Here is a 17,405-nt window from a genome sequence, read left to right as displayed (position 1 = left end):
CTGTCACCAATATGCTGATGACACTCAGCTCTATCTGCTGATGGATGGCCACGCCGACTCGGCCCCGAACATACTGACCAGATGCTTGGAAGCTGTGGCTGGATAGTTTCGTGGGAGCCGATTGAAACTAAATCCTTCGAAGACAGAGGTCCTATGGCTAGGTCGGGATGGCATGGGGATGAGGGACCAACTCCCTTCTCTTGCGGGGGCCCAATTAGTGCCATTGCCTTCCGTTAAGAGTTTGGGTGTAATCCTTGACGCCTCCCTTTCCATGGAGGCACAAGTTACAGCAACAGCCAAGGCGACATTTTTCCACCTTCGCCGCATCAAGCAGTTGGTCCCTTACCTTTCCTGCCCCGACCTGGCCACAGTGATCCATGCGACGGTCATCTCCAGGCTTGACTACTGTCATTCGCTCTATGCGGGGCTGCCCTTGAAGCTGTCCCAGAAACTCCAGCGGGTACAGAATGCTGCAGCGAGGCTCCTCACGGGGTCTCTGCCATGGGAGCATATTCACCCAGTGCTTTTCAAGCTGCACTGGCTCCTGGTGGAGTACAGGGTCAGATTTAAGGTGCTGCTTTTGACCTTTAAAGCCCTTCACGGCCTAGGACCCTCATACCTACGGGACCGCCTCTCCTGGTATGCCCCACGGAGAGCCTCAAGGTCCATAAATAACAACACCCTAGTGGTCCCAGGCCCTAAGGAAGTTAGATTGGCTTCAACCAGAGCCAGGGCCTTTTCAACTCTGGCTCCAGCCTGGTGGAACGCTCTGCCTCATGAGACCAGGGCCCTGCAGGATCTGATTTCTTTCCGCAGGGACTGTAAAACAGAGTAGTTCTGCCTGGCCTTTGGCTTGGAGCCAATTTGATTCCCTCTCTCCCTCTCTTTCTTTTTTCTTTTCCTTCTCCTCCTGCGGTGAGGCTACATTTTAATATTTTAATGTTCCATTATTTTAATGTTGTATTTTATTTTTGTTTTTAAGTTGTAATCATTCATCTTGTTTTTATTATTGCTTGTAAGCCGCTCTGAGCCCGGCCTTGGCTGGGGAGGGCGGGGTATAAAAAAAATATTATTATTATTATTGTTGTTGTATTAATATATAGTCTTTTGCAAAAAAAATGTGCATGTTTGAGAAAAATCTAAATTTGAGTTGCTAGTTGCCTGACCTTGGTCAATGAATCACTTAAGTAAAATCTATATTTTGATTTCAGTTTGGGAAACTCTTGTATTTTACTTTTTTCAAAAAGAAAGAGGGGAGATTGAAATCAACAAATGCTGGAATAAGTTTGGACTTGGTTGTTTAAGAACAACCCCCCCTATACAAATCTTTCCTTATTTGAAAGTGGATAGTTGCAATACAATTAACCAGTAGTATCTAGATGATCTGAAATTTATCCTAACATTGTCAGATGTAGTTTTATTCAGTCAGACTCTGTACATTCATTATGGTTTTGTCCAAATGGAATAGTTTCAGATAAAGTACAAATGAATGACAGGGTATAATTTTAAGCCTCACTTAATCACTGTTTGATAGAAGTGAGGTGTGATTTTTTTACAATTAAAATTCACATCATGTTATTAGAACCTCTTATGGAGTTAATTTATAGCCTATATAATATGTTTTTGTTGAATTTCTAGTAGACAGGATACAGGGACTCAGGCAGGCTGAATCATCTGCTTGCTTTATGATGAATTTATAATGTGTATTCCACTCCTTTGCTTAAGTCATGTTGCATTCCTTTTCTTTTCCTAATAAAAAATCTGTTAGATTGTATATGATGTCCTGCAATAAAATAAAATTTTCTCTCTTCAGACAAATATGCAGATTTCATAGATGCCAATAGAAAAGTAGATCCTGTGGAACGACTAAAAACACTAAAAAGGCTGGTATGCTGATTTTATATACTCACTTAGGCAAATTATTTGTGGTTATGTATGAATTTTTTAAAGCTGTGTGATATAATCATGTGTTTCAGATCCGTGATTTACCTGAACACCATTATGAAACACTCAAATTTCTCTCTGCACATTTGAAAACGGTGGCAGAAAACTCGGAGAAGAACAAGGTAGCTGGATTATGTGTTCAGAGGGTTTATATTCAGGATTATTGGGTTTCAGGGGTTTTGTTTTGTTTATCAAGTCATAATGACAGCACTCTGGTTTTCATGATATTCAACATAGTCCAGACCATTTGGGCCCTCGCTTCTTTTTGAACCTGTTTTCAATTTTTCCACTTGGCGAGTTTTAAGCCATGGTGTGAGTGTGGAGAAAACCTGTGAAAAGCAGCTGAAGAAGCATAAAGGGACTTTGAAAAACTCATGAGCTGCTGTAAAATAGTGGCCAGCCCAACTCTTAGTGAGCTGCTTTCCAGTTGAAGTTTGGGGGAGAAGAAGGCAATTCCAAGCCTGAGATGAGGGGGGTGGGGAAGTGTTGTGTTGAACCAGAGATGTTTTGCTTTCTTTCTCCAAAGTGGTGAACTCAGGTCCACAGCAGTGTTTCTTTCCCTCCAGCTAAACTGCATCTAGAGCTAATGGGCAGAGGATGGATGGGAAGCCCCCAGGTGGAGTTGTTGCTGCATGGTGTGCTGGCTAGGAAACCCCTAGGAATGAGCAGAGGGCTGCAAGATTAAGACCTTTTCCAGGAGAAATGTACCTTTTAGATTCAGTCGGGAGCAGCTACAACTCACTGGTTAGCTTGCGGAACAGAAGCTGCCTAGGAATGTTGTGTGTGCAGCATTGGCTTAGAGCCTCAGAACTTCTTAGGGGAGCAACGCTGAGCTCTGCATCTTTTGCTTGGGAGGCCGCTGAGAAGGAAGGGTAGGAATTATTTGCTAACATTTGCGGTTCTTCACATCCTGAAGAATCATAGAATTGTGGAGTTTCAAGAGACCCCGAGGGGTCATCTAGCTCAACCCCCTGCAATACAGGAATCTCAACTCAAGGTGGCCACCCAACCTCTGCTTACACCCAGTATGATTAGAAAATGGTGTGCTAAATGGAGCCATGTTTTGGACACTTCTCAGCATTGGGTTTGGAGGGCGGGAGGTTGCCAAGGGTTGCTATGCCATTCTTTCATCTGCAGAGTGAACAGCTAGAAATCACTAGTAAAATCTGCCTTTTTGTCAGAAAAAAAACATAAACGGGGCCCTGCTGGATTAAACAAAGTATTTGCCTATCCCAGCATCCTTTTCCCCACAGTGACTCACCAGACCAGATGCCTTTGGGAAGCCGACAGCAATGCATGCAGTAGCGCTCTCCTGCTCAGGTTTCCCAGGAACTCTTCTATAGAGGCACATTGCTTCTTATACTGGAGATAATACCATGCCTATTAGCCATCAATAGCCCTATCCTCTATAAATTCATCTAAAGTCAGTCTTTGCTTTTATAGAGGATGTGAAAGTATGGAACTGCATTCCCTTCTGCAAACGAGTAAATCACATTTGTTTCCTTATTGTCAGATGGAACCAAGAAACCTGGCGATCGTATTTGGTCCAACTCTTGTGAGATCATCTGAAGACAACATGACACACATGGTTACCCATATGCCAGATCAATACAAAATTGTAGAAACACTTATCCAAAAAGTAAGTGAGTTTATTTTGCTGTCCCAGGAAAAATTATGCAGGCAGAGCTGCTCGCTTTAGCTAGACTGGGTTTGATTCTGATTCTTCTTTTTTGATCTGCTCAATCCTCCTTTTCTTGTATTTCGGCGTTGTCCACATTTTCGTGATTTCACTTTTGTGGGATTTTTCACTTCTTTTATTTTAAATTGTAGCATGACTGGTTTTTCGCAGAAGATGATGCTGAAGAGCCCCTTGTAAGTACTGAGCCTTAACTATTTGGATTCTGCCTCTCTTAATTTAGGCCCAACAGTAAAGTATCTCTGCAACGAGCACAGACTCTCCATATGTGTGAAACTTGCTCATCACAAGCAACTTTCTACCCCTCTACTACCGTGCAGTAATGAAAATAGCAGATAATGTGCCACTGACTGTGAAGTTGTCTCAAATAGAATAGTTCCCCCTCTCCATTTCCCTCTGTTTTGGGGGCGTGCCCCCTTAAAGTTTTACGGAAATGTTAGATTTATTGAGGAATTGGTTCTTAGGTGAATAATTGCAGTTTACTAAATACTGTTGAATCGTGATGAAGCCTCTAACTTTGACACAATGATGAAGAGATCTTTGTTTATTAACTGTAGACAGCAGTTCAGGAGGAAAACACAGTAGAATCTCAGCCAGTGCCAAACATAGATCATTTACTCACCAACATTGGAAGGACGGGAGTATCTCCTGGAGACGTATCAGGTAACTCTTGCCTGGACAGTGTTAGTCTGTAGGCTAGAAAACTCTCTTCTAATGATTTGTTATAATCTTCTATTTCCTTTTATTTGCTAATCACTTGATTCCCCCCCCCCCAAACTAAATGATTGAAAGTGTTTTGTTTAAAGGAGAACAATGGTTAGGCATGTTGCATGCATGTTCTATGTTCGGGATGCATTCTTGGACAACCGAATTGTAATTCTTAGACCATGAGAACTATGCATGCTCACGATTGTGTCATTAACCATGGTTTTTCGTGTAATTCTTACCACGAGGTGAACAGGATTCCTGCTAGTGTGTAAGTGGTCGATGGTATGGCAGAAAGCTTTAGCTTTCACGTTCTGTTCAAATTGCACTGATTTGCAAAGTCAGGAAGGCTTAAAGTTCATTTTGTTTGAAAACTAACCACAATTTTTCCCTAAGTATTTTGTAATAGGGTATGTTTCATATTTTGCTAAACAAGTTGCTTCTATTTAATGACTGCCACCTTATTATTCTGCTAAGTACTACTACTGTTGCAAAACTTTTACTCTCTTGGTGACATTTTCCCACACTGCCACCATAACTGTTTCACTAACCAAGCATGTTGTTGATCACAAATGTTATCCCTTTGTTTCTAGTTTGTGTTTTAGTCCGTAGAAGACTTTTTTCAGCATTTTATTGAAACAGTCCCTCTATCCTGATGTTGAAACAGGAGAAGTGGGAGGAGTCTATCACACGGTGATGTCACTAGTGGACTCTGTGATGTCACTTATGGACAGCTGGAACTGTAGGAAGAAGGAGGACTGTTGCCCACATTGTAGCTGCCTTGTCTGCAGAAACCCCCGTTTCTTGTAAATGCACAAAGAATTAGTTGATCTGTACTGTAAATTTTTTTCTTTTAAAGAGTATTTGAACAGATCAGTGCTACTTTTTAAAAGTGTTTCTGCTGTTTCTTGTTATTTCTGAAGCAGACCCTGAGGAGAAATAGCATGGTATGGTCCACCAGTCTTTCTAGTCATTAGCCATGTGTCAGAAGGGGCATGGCATGGGGCTCAGCTCATTAATTCTGAGGTTGGGGTGGGGACCCCCTGAGAGTTTGGAGAATGGCAAAGTCAAACATCGTTTGGTCACTGTGCTAGCCCCTCCTTATCCCCTTTATAGCTGTTTAACCTCTGTCCTCGTTTTCTGCCAGACAGTAAAATTATGGTGTCCATTTTTCCATTTCATAATAGCGCTTCTTTTTTGAGACGAGTACAAAACTGATAGCTGTGGAAATCTAGCTAGCGACAATTTGAAATTTCCTTAATGTGTAGCTCAGAGGAGCACCTGAAAATGAAACTGGGGCATCTTCACATGTAAACCCCAGTGCAAACAGTTTGGCAGCATACAAACATGACTTGCCAAAAATAACATTTGAGAATTGTTTCAGAAGGTAGCCAAAGGCTCTTGAAAAAAAAATAAAAAATAAAATTGTGCATGTTATTTACAGGAGCGTACAGAGTACAATCCTGAAAAGGTCTCTCAGCTGCGGTTTTGCAGGGCTGTGTATTAGGACATTGAATAAATATTAGTATTTCTGTTCTGCTTTATTTAGAAGAACTTGGCTCCTTTGCCATTTCTGTCATTTGAGCTGATTCTGCCTACAACTCACGGCATCCTTTCATGGCGGTGGCTTTCTGTGGTGCAGCTTGCATCTTTGTGAGCTCTTCTTATCCACTTTGTTCTGATTATTTATTTATTTTGTTACTTGTTTGCTCTCACATTTTGTTCTGTGCTTGTCTTCTTTCATATGTCCAGCATTGTCTATAGAGTGAGATCAAGCTCTGTGCGGTGATGACTAAAGTGCTCTCTTTTGACTTTCTCTCTCAACAGATTCAGCTACTAGTGACTCTGCAAAATCTAAGGTAAATCATTGCACTTTTAAATTTTCTTCTAGCTAAATATTTATCTGCTGTGTTACTTGCATACAGATGTGGGGAAGTCGACCAATGCCACACTCCTGGTATTTTACTGCTATTCAGTGGAATCCTAACAATGTCTATTCAGACGCAAGTCTGATTAAATTCAGTGGGTCTTTCTCCCAGGTGAGTAGGGTGAAGATTTGCAGTTATAATCTTCTAAAGGTCAAATCCACAAAAGGATTGAAAGTCTTTCATTGTAAATATAGATTATATTGCAAAAGGCACCGGCAGCACCACTGGTGCAAGAAGAATAGTATAATAAACGGAGCACTATACTGTACTGAAATTAAAGGGTGTTGAGTACATTCAGGAAACTGTATGTAATATAGTTAATGATAAGGTCTCTGCCATGGGTGTCCATTTTCTGTTTTTTTAAATATTATCATTATTATTATTTTGTTTTTCATGTGTTTTTAGCATATTTTGTACATCACCCTGAACTATATATGGAAGGATAATAATAAATAACGACAGTAATAATAAAATATTTTGAAATTGCAGTCGTGAAATAGCATTAGAAGATAGTGTTACTGTTTGGATATTGCATACATAATATCTTGACTTTCAAAATACATTTTAATGATCATCTTTATCTATTCTGACAACTTTTGGGGAGGGAAATATCATCAACTGAGCAGATCCTAGTTGAACTCAGTAGGAGAAGGCTCTTCGGCCCACACTTCCTTCCTTCTGATATTCTTCCTTATGTTCTCTCTGGGTAGTTTATTCCTAAGACAAAGGGAGCCATTTCAGACCAGGTGACTGTAGATCTGTGCTTATTATGTAATTGGTGAATTTATTAAAGAAGTCATCTGACCCATTCCCATTCAGTGACAATGGTCGAGCTTTCTCACCTTACCCATTTAAAGTAAGAGTCCAAAAATGCTTCTTTAGGTGACACACATTTTAAATGTAAGTTTTTATTGTGTCAAACAAAACATGGGTTTCTGTTTTCTAACCTCTGACAACAATTATGATGGTATTATGTTTTGTTTACTTGTCTGCCCCATATAGGGTTCTTGGGGATCTGGAAAGGATCAGTATAGCAGAGAACTGCTTAAGTCCTCCATCTTTGCAGCAGCCAGTCGCAAGCGGAAAAAAACAAAAGAGAAACCGCAACCCAGCAGCTCCGAAGATGAGTTAGATAATGTGTTTTTCAAGAGGGAGCAAGGGGAGCACTTTTGCGGCAGCTCGGCAAAAGATAACCCACCTAAAGAGGAACCGGAGAAGGAAATGGCAGGGAGAAACGCGAGAACGGTAGCTCCAAAGGAAAAAGAGAGCAGTGTTAAGAAGCCTTCTGTGGCAGCCAAGGGGGAGGCTGCGTTGCCAAGGAAAGAGTGTGGGCCCTCGGAAGACCCTACAACACCTTACCACCAAAATTACATGAGATCGCCAAATCTCAGCTTCCGGCTAAGTACCCAGAGAGATTGTGCAAAACCACCTGTTTGTCAAGCCTCTTCTCAACTGGAAGAAACCGTCTCTGACTCAGGCACGATGCTTAGCACTTCTTCACAGGCTTCTCTGCACAGATTCTCCTGCAAAAAGTTGGCCAACCCTAGTGAGTTTTTAGCAGCTGATGTTAGCTCCATCACTTCTGATTACTCCACAACTTCATCTACCACGTACCTAGCTGGTTTGGATTCCACCATGCTAAGCCCCGAGGTGCAGTCCGTTGCGGAGAGTAAAGGAGAGGAGGCTGACGATGAGAGAAGTGAGCTGATCAGTGAAGGTCGCCCTGTGGAATCGGATAGCGAGAGCGACTTCCCCGTTTTTGCCACGAGCTCTGCAGTGGAAAGGCTGTTCAGGGGGAAGGCGCAAGACGTGGCAAAGGGCAGCCGGAGGAACTCTGAAGAAAGCGAAGTCAGTTGCACAGAGGGAAGTTCAACGCCCAAGCTGGACAACCGCAGACTGTTTAGCTCACACAAACTTATCGAATGTGATACGCTATCCCGGAAGAAATCAGCCCGGCACAAGACGGACAGTGAAGGCTCCGGAGATGCCACGTGTGAGAAGGAATCGCCGGCGGTGTCCAAAATGTTTGACATCATGAAGAAAGGAAAGTCAACCAGCAGCTTAGCTGCGTCGGCTAGAAGTGAGCCTGAAAAGCAGGAGCCCACATGGAGACTCAAGATCACAGACAGGTTAAAACTGCGGCTCAAGTCGTCCGCAGATGATATGTTTGGAGTAGGCAGTCAGAAATCGAACTCTGCAGAGACCGCCAAGAGAAAGAACATCAGGCGAAGGCACACTTTGGGAGGCCAGAGAGATTTTGCTGAAATAAGTGTTCTGAATTCTTGGAAAGTCCAAGAGAAAAATCCCAACAGGGAGAAAGATGCTTCAGCCGTGAACCGGCTGAAGCCCAAATGCCCAGCACAGGACCTCTCCATTTCAGACTGGCTTGCACGAGAGCGTCTACGCACTAGCACAACCGACCTTAGCGTGGGGGAAAGCGGAGAGCCCAAGCGGGAGAACACTAGCAGAGTAGCAGATTCATCAAAGACAGACCTCTCTTCGTCTGCAGAGATGTGGGCAGAGGAAGGTGACTCTTCTTCTAGCAGTAGTTTGACTCTGGTTCCTCGAACACCAGTGTCAGGATCGCTGCAGCCACTAGACCATGTTAATGGAGAAAGCTACCAGAATATGAACAAAAGCAACTTCAGCCCAGCAGTTGATGCCCACCCTCATAAATTATCTGGGACCCAGGTGGTTAGATCTCGATTCTACCAGTATCTTTGAAATGGAGAGAGAAATTCAGATGTCCACTACAGCAATTCAATTAGCAGCTTCTCTTTTAACACTTTCCCAGTTTTTCTGTATGTGTTTATTTCCCCCTGTATGATGTTACTTTGCAGCTCTCAAAGCAGGTTTGTTTCATCCATATGCGCTGTGGAAAAGGTCTTTATGGTGCATTAATACAGCCACAATACTATTGGGTGGGAGGGTAGAGTCTAAAATATATATAAATAAATAAATATATATAAATATATAAAAATAAATTTATTTTAAATAAAAGTATATTTGATTGCTGCATACACATGTGGAACAAAGCATCTAATGCAACATGTTATGTAATGTGTACATGTTTTTTATGACTGACAACTGGCATTAGTATGCAGGAAGAAAATGTTCTTTTGGCTTTAGTCACTAACAAGTGCCTCATCAAAAAAAAAGTTCATTTGGTTTGTTAGGGTGCCATAATAATTGTTAAATTAGAGAATGTTAATATAAACAACAAATGAATACATTTTACTGGTAAGAAGTTTCATGACATTTTACAAATTTTAACACAGGTGGGTACAGAGCTTCCATTCCTTAGGCATTCCAGTTGGATTTCTGAGTTTTATATTCCAGTTTTAATACAGTTTTTGAGTTTTATGTGACTTGAATTTTTAATCTTTCTGTAAAATAAGTAACTTAAATGTATATACTCCATCTGTATCTTTTCCTCAGATACCAGATTTGATATAAATGTTGTAACATAGGCGTGTAGATAGTGGATCCTGGATGGAACTGGTTTCTTTTATTGAGAATATAATTCTGCATGAAGACTTTAATGAATCCAAATCTGTATCATGCCTGTGTGCATACCCGCTTAAAACACTGGAAATAAAATTGTTTTGATGGTTCTTTGCATGGACTGACTTTCCTTAAAGGGGGAAGAATGAAAAATGTCAAGTTCATATCATCTAGGTTCACTGACTATACCCACCCAGTATGAGAAAATGAAAAGTGTTGCCAAAAAGGTCCATGATGTAGGAAATGGTTATTAAAATAACAGATGAATGCTTTGAACAGGGCTTGTTTGTGAATTTTATTTAGGGATGGGGCTGATGGTTTAACATGGATTAATTGTTTTGCAGCCCACTCTTATTGTCATATTGTTCTTGCAAACAGAAGCCTCTACTGAGAATCGCTTTGGATATATCAAAGACCTTGTGCAGGTTTAATGAGCGTCTGTTTTGTTTTGTTGGGATTGTAAGGACTTCCAAGCTCTGCCGCATGTTACTTTGGGGATTTTGGGTGAGGTATGCCCTACTGTGAGGGTGGATGGTGTTGGAGGAGATAATGTCAAAAGTGCCACAGGGCAGGTGGAATCAGGGCAGGTTCCCATGTTGAAATGATAAACATGTTTGCAAGACAGAGGATGGTGTTTCTTGCAGTCTTATGGTCTGGGGTCTCGAGTCTTAAAGGCCTTACCATAGATTCTCTTCTGTGGCTCTGAACTGAGGTGTTAGTCTCAAACTTTGAGGCATCTCAGACCCCCCTCCCCAAGTCACTAATCAGGTAACAGGGGTATAGCATGGTGAACATTTATTCTGGATTAATTAACACAGCACAAAGGCTGTAAGATATGAAAGTAAACCCCTTGGTCACCTCACTGTTCAAACCTCCATGGAAATTTCAGTTCCATTAGTAGGAAGCCATTGCAAGGACATTTTTCTTCACCGCACTTCCTCCAGTACAGAGTACTGCAAGAAAATAAGGACTGGTTCACGTATGCATTCAGTTTTCACCTTGAGGTTGCTGTGGTGTAAAAAATGCCAACTTGCATGAGCAGCAACTTGACATAAATTCGTTGCTACATGCTATAAGGCTGTATTTTCAAGCATCCATGATAAACACTGTGCTATTAGTTTTCAGGGACAGGATCCCGATTCATTCAAGAGCTGTGGAGTGGATGAGGTGGTTATTTATGTATGTATATGTATGTAGAAATTTATACCTTCAGAGCAGCTGGTTGACAGAAGATGGGGACACTCATGGACAAGTGCCACAAGTGTTTTTGGCAGCTGCAGACCAACACCATTGTGTTGCATATTGGGGCCAATTCACACAATGATAGCAGGGTGCTTCGTTTCTATGTAAGCTGATGGAACTTGTGGAAAAGAGCTAATAGAAGTAGTTTCAGTAGCCTGCAGTTCAACACATTTTAGAGCTGTTTGCAATGAGTCATAATGTGCGCCCATACAACTTTGATCTACGGGCTGTGCTCTCCTGACTGTACCATGACCGATTGAAATGTGCTAGGCCAGGGTTTAAAAGAGTTTGTTCCCATTTTGTGGATTGAGTTCCCTATGGAGATCAGTCAGGTACTGATGATGAGGTGCTTTCATAGACAGTTAAAAGACCTTTCTGCTTACCTTGGTGTTTGCTGACTGTATGCAGTTCTCTTTTGGTTCTTGAAGCTGTAGTTGTTGAAATTATGACTCTCTTGATATTTGGAATGCTGGTTTTAATGATTTTATGTATATTGTGAGTTGCATTGCGATTCATAAATGTATAAGTGGAAAGCAGTATATAAATAAGCTTCTTTGTACAAACTTGCTTGTATTCAGATTGGAGTGAGGGTGTGGGATGTGGAGAGAAACAGTCCACTGTACCCCTAAGAGTTTTGTTAATGAACCCTCATTTTAATTTCGTTACAAAGTGATACAGCTTCAGACTTTTATCTCTGATGCTTTATACACCATGTCCCACCCAAAGTCCCACTTTATCATACAGTTGAGCAGATAGAAAGGCTTCTTTTTGTCTTTGATTCTTCTGTCTCTTTGTTCCCTGTGTTCCATCCTTTGTCAAGTCCTCTTGCGTCCACCATTTCAACACTGCAAAAATATGGCCTTTATTCTCTGCCCCTTTGGTGGAAACCCTGGTTTGAGTCTGTTGCCTCTTGCAACCTTTTCCACCTCGGAACGGCCCATGTCTCTCTTATCCAAACCACTGCTTCCAAAATGAATTGCCCCCCTTTTCCTTTGATCACGAGACTGGCTTCCTGTCTGCTCCTAGAACCAATTCAAGCACTTAGTTCTTCCGTTTGATGTCTTCCATGGTCGCTTCCCTGTCCCTGCCCTCTTCTCCATTTGCCATAGAGGACTATGGTCCACTATAGGCACAAGCATCCCTGCCTGTAAAGCCTTCATTCTTACCACCTTCCTCCACTATCTGAAAAGATATTGCTTCCTCTACCCTTTTGGCCTTTAGTGCACAATGCTAGTTGTCTCCCTTGTTAAGAGGCCTCACTGGCCTTTTGTGTCGCTGGTCTCATGCTGTAGAAGACACTCTTGAGGATTCGGCACGCAGCATTACCTTCAGGCTTCTCTTGAAGAGCAATTTATGCCAATAGGCCTATGCAGTTGTCTAAGGTGTTCTTGATTGCTCAGCCATTTTAATGATTCTTTTGTGGTGTTTTAAATCATGTCTTATGTTTTGCTGTGTACATGTTATTTTGTGCCACCCTGATACTTTATGATATGGCAGCATATATACTTTACAGTATTTCAAACCACTCAACGTCTGCCGTCTCCGTGTAAGCCTTTGGAACACCCCCTGCCCCAGATCTCATGCCCTACTGTCACTGAGTATATGTGACGGAAACACATAGTTTGCCTCTTCATGCCTCTCATGTGCCAAATTTAAGATTGTCAGGTTCTTAAGGGATAAGCCCTCTTAGATTGTAAAGTGTCACACATGCTGATGGCAATTGTTATTAACAATATACCCTGAAATCTGAAAATTCAGGTGCTTATCAGAAGTTTGTATTGGTATTTGCTGTGGCGTTTGGATTTATGCCTACTTTACCCAGAACCCAGCATTTCCAGGTTCACCAAGATTGGTCAAAAGATGGGACACCAGCAATCAGTGCTTTTTTAAAAAAAGAGGCACTGGCATTCTTAAAAATGAAGAGTAAGCCTGAATGTCACCACCATTGCTGGGGGGGGGGGCTCTGCCCCTCTCTTAAATCAGAGTTCTCCGAGTTATCCCTGCTCTAGGCCTTCAGCAAATGCGTAAAATGTTTTGTTCAAGGGAGATTTTTGCCCAAGGCTGCTTGATTTGTGGGTTGATTGTGCTGTTGTGCTGGCTCTGCTGGCAGAAACATAATTTTGTTTTGTAGCTTTGTGTGTGGACTTTTTAAATGATGCTGAGAGCTGCCTCAAGCATTTGAAGAGGGTAGATATAAATAATGTTAGTAACACTCTGGAGCAATGAGTGGTTGTAATGCTGAACAACTGGTAATGGTGGAAGTTTCCTAAACTTCTTCCCCCAAATGGTATATGAACTGCCTACTATTCCCCTTTCCATTTTTCTGGTAGCCTTTGTCTACAAGGAGTAATATCAGCTAGTTGGAGATGGGGCTCTCAGAACCTTAAAAAAAAAAAGGAACTTTCACATGCTGCATCAGCACCTAAGAATCCATCTTCCAAGTGAGCAGAAACTTTTCCTGTAAACTGAAACTGTTTTTCAATCTTACTTTATTCCTATATAGATAATAGATATGGATATTTATTTATTTATGCATGCAGGGGCAAATGTGGCCCATCCACTGGGTGGACTGATATGCAAGAACTTTATGTTTGTGACTTGCTCGTATCAGAGTGTTGTTTTACTTGCTTATGCAGTATGCAGTTGCTAGAGGTGTGTGCTACAAGTATCAACTATATAATTTGGAAAATTTGTTTTTTCACTATATATTTGGACACTTCTTAAGATATTGTAATCAGATTTTGCATGATGGTTCCTGAGATCAAGGAGAAGGTTTTCTTTTATGTCTCAAAGTCAGCTGGCTGCCATTTTGGATTCAGATGGGAGACCGTCCCTTTGAAAACTGCACTAATTTAAAAACTACTGGCTCCTTGAAATTCCTGAACAAGGTCACGTAAGAGGCTTCTGTTCACTTACATTTTTGCAGATTGCAGTATTGGGCCAGCACGATAATCTGCCGCACGTTATTATAAAACAAGCAAGACAAGCAGGATGTTGCCTCTATGTTAGTGGCAGCCACCAGTTGGGGATTCTAGGTTGTGGTCAAGCTGCACATGATGTAAAAAATTTAAGCTAATAAGGGAAAATACTGTGGTGTGTGTGTAACACAAAAAATTTGAGACAGGAAGCTGCATTGGACTTTAGCTTCCCATCATGATTTCCTGCAGCAAAATGGCCACTTGTAGACAAGACAAGCTGCCCTGCTGGATCAAGCCATTGGCCCATCTAGTCCAGCATCCTATTCCACCCTCCAACCAGAGGCCTATGGGAAACCCACAGGTAAGACCTGAGTGGAACAACACTCCCCACATGTGATTCACAGCAGCAGGCATTCAATGGCATCCTGCCACAGGCAGTGTATAGCCTAGTAGCCATTTACGCACTGTCCTCTGTGCATGGCTGGTGCTGGCCCTACCATTAGGCGGGTTGAGACAGCTGCCACTGACAAAACGTAACCTGCACATGTAAAACTAGTGCATTTTGGTCAATGCATGAAGTTGCTCACCTTCGTATGTATTTATAGCAAACAGCAGACACAAACCACCATGACTTGAAAGTGCTTATGCCCTTTTCATTCAGTGGGCTAGTATGAAAACTATGAAATAATTGATTAGTGACAAAATCATACCACAACATAAGCATGCAGCCCTTTATTTTTGCAAAGGATTTTTTTTTTTTTGCTTCTGTATATTATAGAGTTGTACAAATAAGATATTTACAAAAAGAACCACTCGCCTTGCCACACAGGTTGCTTTTTGAAACCCATCCCTGCCCACCCACCCCACCCCCCCTTAGCAACTCCCAATTGTCCCTCACTGACCTTTTCCCAAAGTGTACTTGAGAACCATGCATAAAATGGACCTTTGGTGTCGAAAACTACTCTTGTCTGTGCCCAGCCGCATACTGTACTTATATTTTATATTTATATATTTATATTTATATATTTATATATATTATAATATGTACAGAGGTTTTTCCATTATACAGAACAGTACAGAAGTATACACTTTTAAAAAATAATCCACATGGTAGTACTACATGATTTACCCAGGTCTCAGTAAAATGAAAAATGAAGGAAGCAAAAGGGAATCAGCAAATGCCTAAATGTAAAAACAATTTTTTTCCTTGGCATCGCAAATTATTATTAAATATAATCTGAATGGCAGTGCAATAGGTAAAGTTGCCTCCTACCACGTCAGTCTCAGTCTTAACTCTTGTCGCTTGTGCAGAGGAAGGTGTTCAGCATAACTATCAAAATGTACGTTATAGTAGTATCAAATGTTTTGGCAAAAAAGATTTCTGAAAGTAACCATGAAGGGTTTTTTTGTTTTTTGACAAAAATAGAAATCTGTAACAAATTTGGATAACACTAAAATAAAAGAAAAATATCTTAGTTTCAGTTTTATAATTTTGCATCATCACACGATGTTTAGTTCTCATACTTAAAAATAGCTTTATACAAAATAACTCGCTTTAATACACTTTATTTTCATGCTCGATCCATTTCTGTGCACTCATACTTCTAGTTTCATTCATACTCCCATTGTACTTTTTGTAACAGTTTCTGGCTGAAGGGAACCCAACCACCCCCACCCTTGCCCTCCCCCCTCTGGCATTTTGACAGCAGCGAATGCATACAAAACTACTTTTTGTCTCTCACTTGTAATAACCCAGTATTTAGCACAAGTTTCACATTTCAGCCTGAAACTCTACAGTACGCGCTCCTCAGCTGCAATACCAGTGGGCAATGTCGACATCAGCAACTGAGAAGATTTTGTCTGCAACTTGCACTGGCTTTTAAGTTGATTCCTTGGTGACGGAGGAAGATTGGGCGGGTTTGCTGACACTTCCGTTCTGGGACTTGTAGCTGGTGAAGCTGGGTGTGTGGATCGAGCGGATGCTCTTCGAACCTTGACTCAGTGATGGGGGAGAGGAGGAGGAGGAGGAGGAGGGAGAGGAGAAGGAGGACGAGGAAAAGGGAGCTGGAGGAAGAGGGGGTGGCCGGCCATTTTGAGTCTGTATTGAGAATGAAAGAGGATGGTGACCTTTACCTGTGTGAGCGGGACTCTGGAACTTCAAGGAGCCATTGGAGACAGAGGGGATTAGGGAAGCGGAATGAGGAGGGCGACCTGTTGGAGGACTGAGAGGGTTAGAAGAAGGGGCAGAGGCTTTAGTAGGGGGGCTCAGAAGGTTAGTGCTATCACCACTAGAAACAGAGCTACTTTTCCCAGAGGTGGAAGGAAAGGCTGGGATTTTTGAAGCAGACAGGTTAGGGGAAGTGGCCTTACAGTCCCCACCAGCTCTCTTAGCACTTCCATTAGCCTGTAAATAAATAAAGATGGTGGGAGACAATTTAAGTCAACATACACAATAAACAAAAAAAAGGAGCTGTATGGGAAAATAGGCTTGCAGAAAGGAAGAATGGATACAGAGTCTCTGAAGCTGGCACTAAATCTTGTACCTATGGGCTGGACCTGGGAGGCCTCCCTCCCTCCTTCCTTCCCACCACCCCTCCCTCAGCTACGGGACAGAAGATGGACAGAGTGGGGGAGAAGTTAACAGGAGAAGAGGGTGGGAAAAGGAGGGCGCCACAAAAACTGGGCTGTTCACCACATTGGCCATGCTTGTAGGGTTGTTAGGTGAGGGTGGAAACGTTTTGGTGGGTGGTTAATAGGCTCTCACTGCGGTCTGTTAAACAGGGAGTTAGTATCGACAGTGTCATCTGAAATGCTTCAAACGGCATCTGTTCCCGTCGCTGACATTTAGGAAACTGCAGCCGAGTACTGGAACAAAACTCAAAAAAGCAGGAGATGGTTTACTGCAGACATGCGCAAGCATGAGGGAGGGAGGGAGAGAGAGAGACAATGCTACCATTAAATATTTTCATGCCCCCCCCCCCAATTCCCTGGATTTCCAATTCCAGATTTCAGCGGGAAGACAAAAGTCCATTATTTGGTATCATCCAAGTCGGTCACTTGACTTACACATTTACCAAACACACACAATCCGCTTTCAAGTCCAACCCAAGCTTTGGGTTTAGGGTAAAACTACCTGTCTGTACTGGCGTTGATCCTGTAGCTTGTGCGGTTTGCTTGTTTTGTCTGTGTTGCTTTGCTGTCTACTTTTTGCGGCTGCAGGGATTGGCATCCTGCTGGTCTGTGAAGTGCTGGTTGAACCCTGTGAGGAAGGTTGGGGTGCCAAGGGGAAGGGGAGAGAGATAAGGGAAAGGTGGGATGAGCATCAGTGCATGGGCAAGGCGGAGGCTCACACACCATGGCCAAAGCTGCTTTAAGTGAGAAGGCAAAGCCCCCAAGACATGCACGGGAAGCACCAAAAGGATCCACACCACAAGGCACACCACTGGTGTTAATTCCAGGAATCAAAAA

General features: G+C 42.2%; 2 protein-coding genes across 31 annotated transcripts in view; one reads left to right on the top strand and one right to left on the bottom strand.

The window, feature by feature from the left end:
* The window catches only part of ARHGAP21 (Rho GTPase activating protein 21), a 106,334-nt gene extending 96,447 nt beyond the window's left edge, over positions 1 to 9,887 (top strand). For all 6 annotated transcript variants that reach the window (XM_081931412.1, XM_081931411.1, XM_081931413.1 and 3 more), the window contains 7 exons: positions 1,814 to 1,887; positions 1,977 to 2,066; positions 3,458 to 3,583; positions 3,775 to 3,816; positions 4,198 to 4,303; positions 6,173 to 6,204; positions 7,276 to 9,887. In XM_081931412.1, coding sequence (XP_081787538.1) covers positions 1,814 to 1,887; positions 1,977 to 2,066; positions 3,458 to 3,583; positions 3,775 to 3,816; positions 4,198 to 4,303; positions 6,173 to 6,204; positions 7,276 to 8,997 — 2,192 coding nt within the window. In that variant the 3' untranslated portion in view covers positions 8,998 to 9,887. The remainder of the gene's footprint in view (positions 1 to 1,813; positions 1,888 to 1,976; positions 2,067 to 3,457; positions 3,584 to 3,774; positions 3,817 to 4,197; positions 4,304 to 6,172; positions 6,205 to 7,275) is intronic.
* Positions 9,888 to 14,652: 4,765 nt separating this feature from the next.
* Positions 14,653 to 17,405, bottom strand: part of KIAA1217 — a 358,771-nt gene continuing 356,018 nt past the window's right edge. For 9 of the 25 annotated variants that reach the window (XM_081931416.1, XM_081931433.1, XM_081931431.1 and 6 more), the window contains 2 exons: positions 17,071 to 17,196; positions 14,661 to 16,341 (listed from right to left, as the gene is read on the bottom strand). In XM_081931416.1, coding sequence (XP_081787542.1) covers positions 15,817 to 16,341; positions 17,071 to 17,196 — 651 coding nt within the window. In that variant the 3' untranslated portion in view covers positions 14,661 to 15,816. Of the gene's footprint in view, positions 16,342 to 17,070; positions 17,197 to 17,405 lie in introns of all 25 variants that reach the window. The other 16 variants (XM_081931425.1, XM_081931436.1, XM_081931419.1 and 13 more) reach the window with 9 other exon arrangements.

This window comes from Podarcis melisellensis, assembly GCF_964234715.1.
Source record: "Podarcis melisellensis genome assembly, chromosome: 12".
Classification (NCBI taxonomy): Eukaryota; Metazoa; Chordata; class Lepidosauria; order Squamata; family Lacertidae; genus Podarcis; species Podarcis melisellensis.
This window is presented reverse-complemented; position numbering and strand designations above follow the sequence as displayed.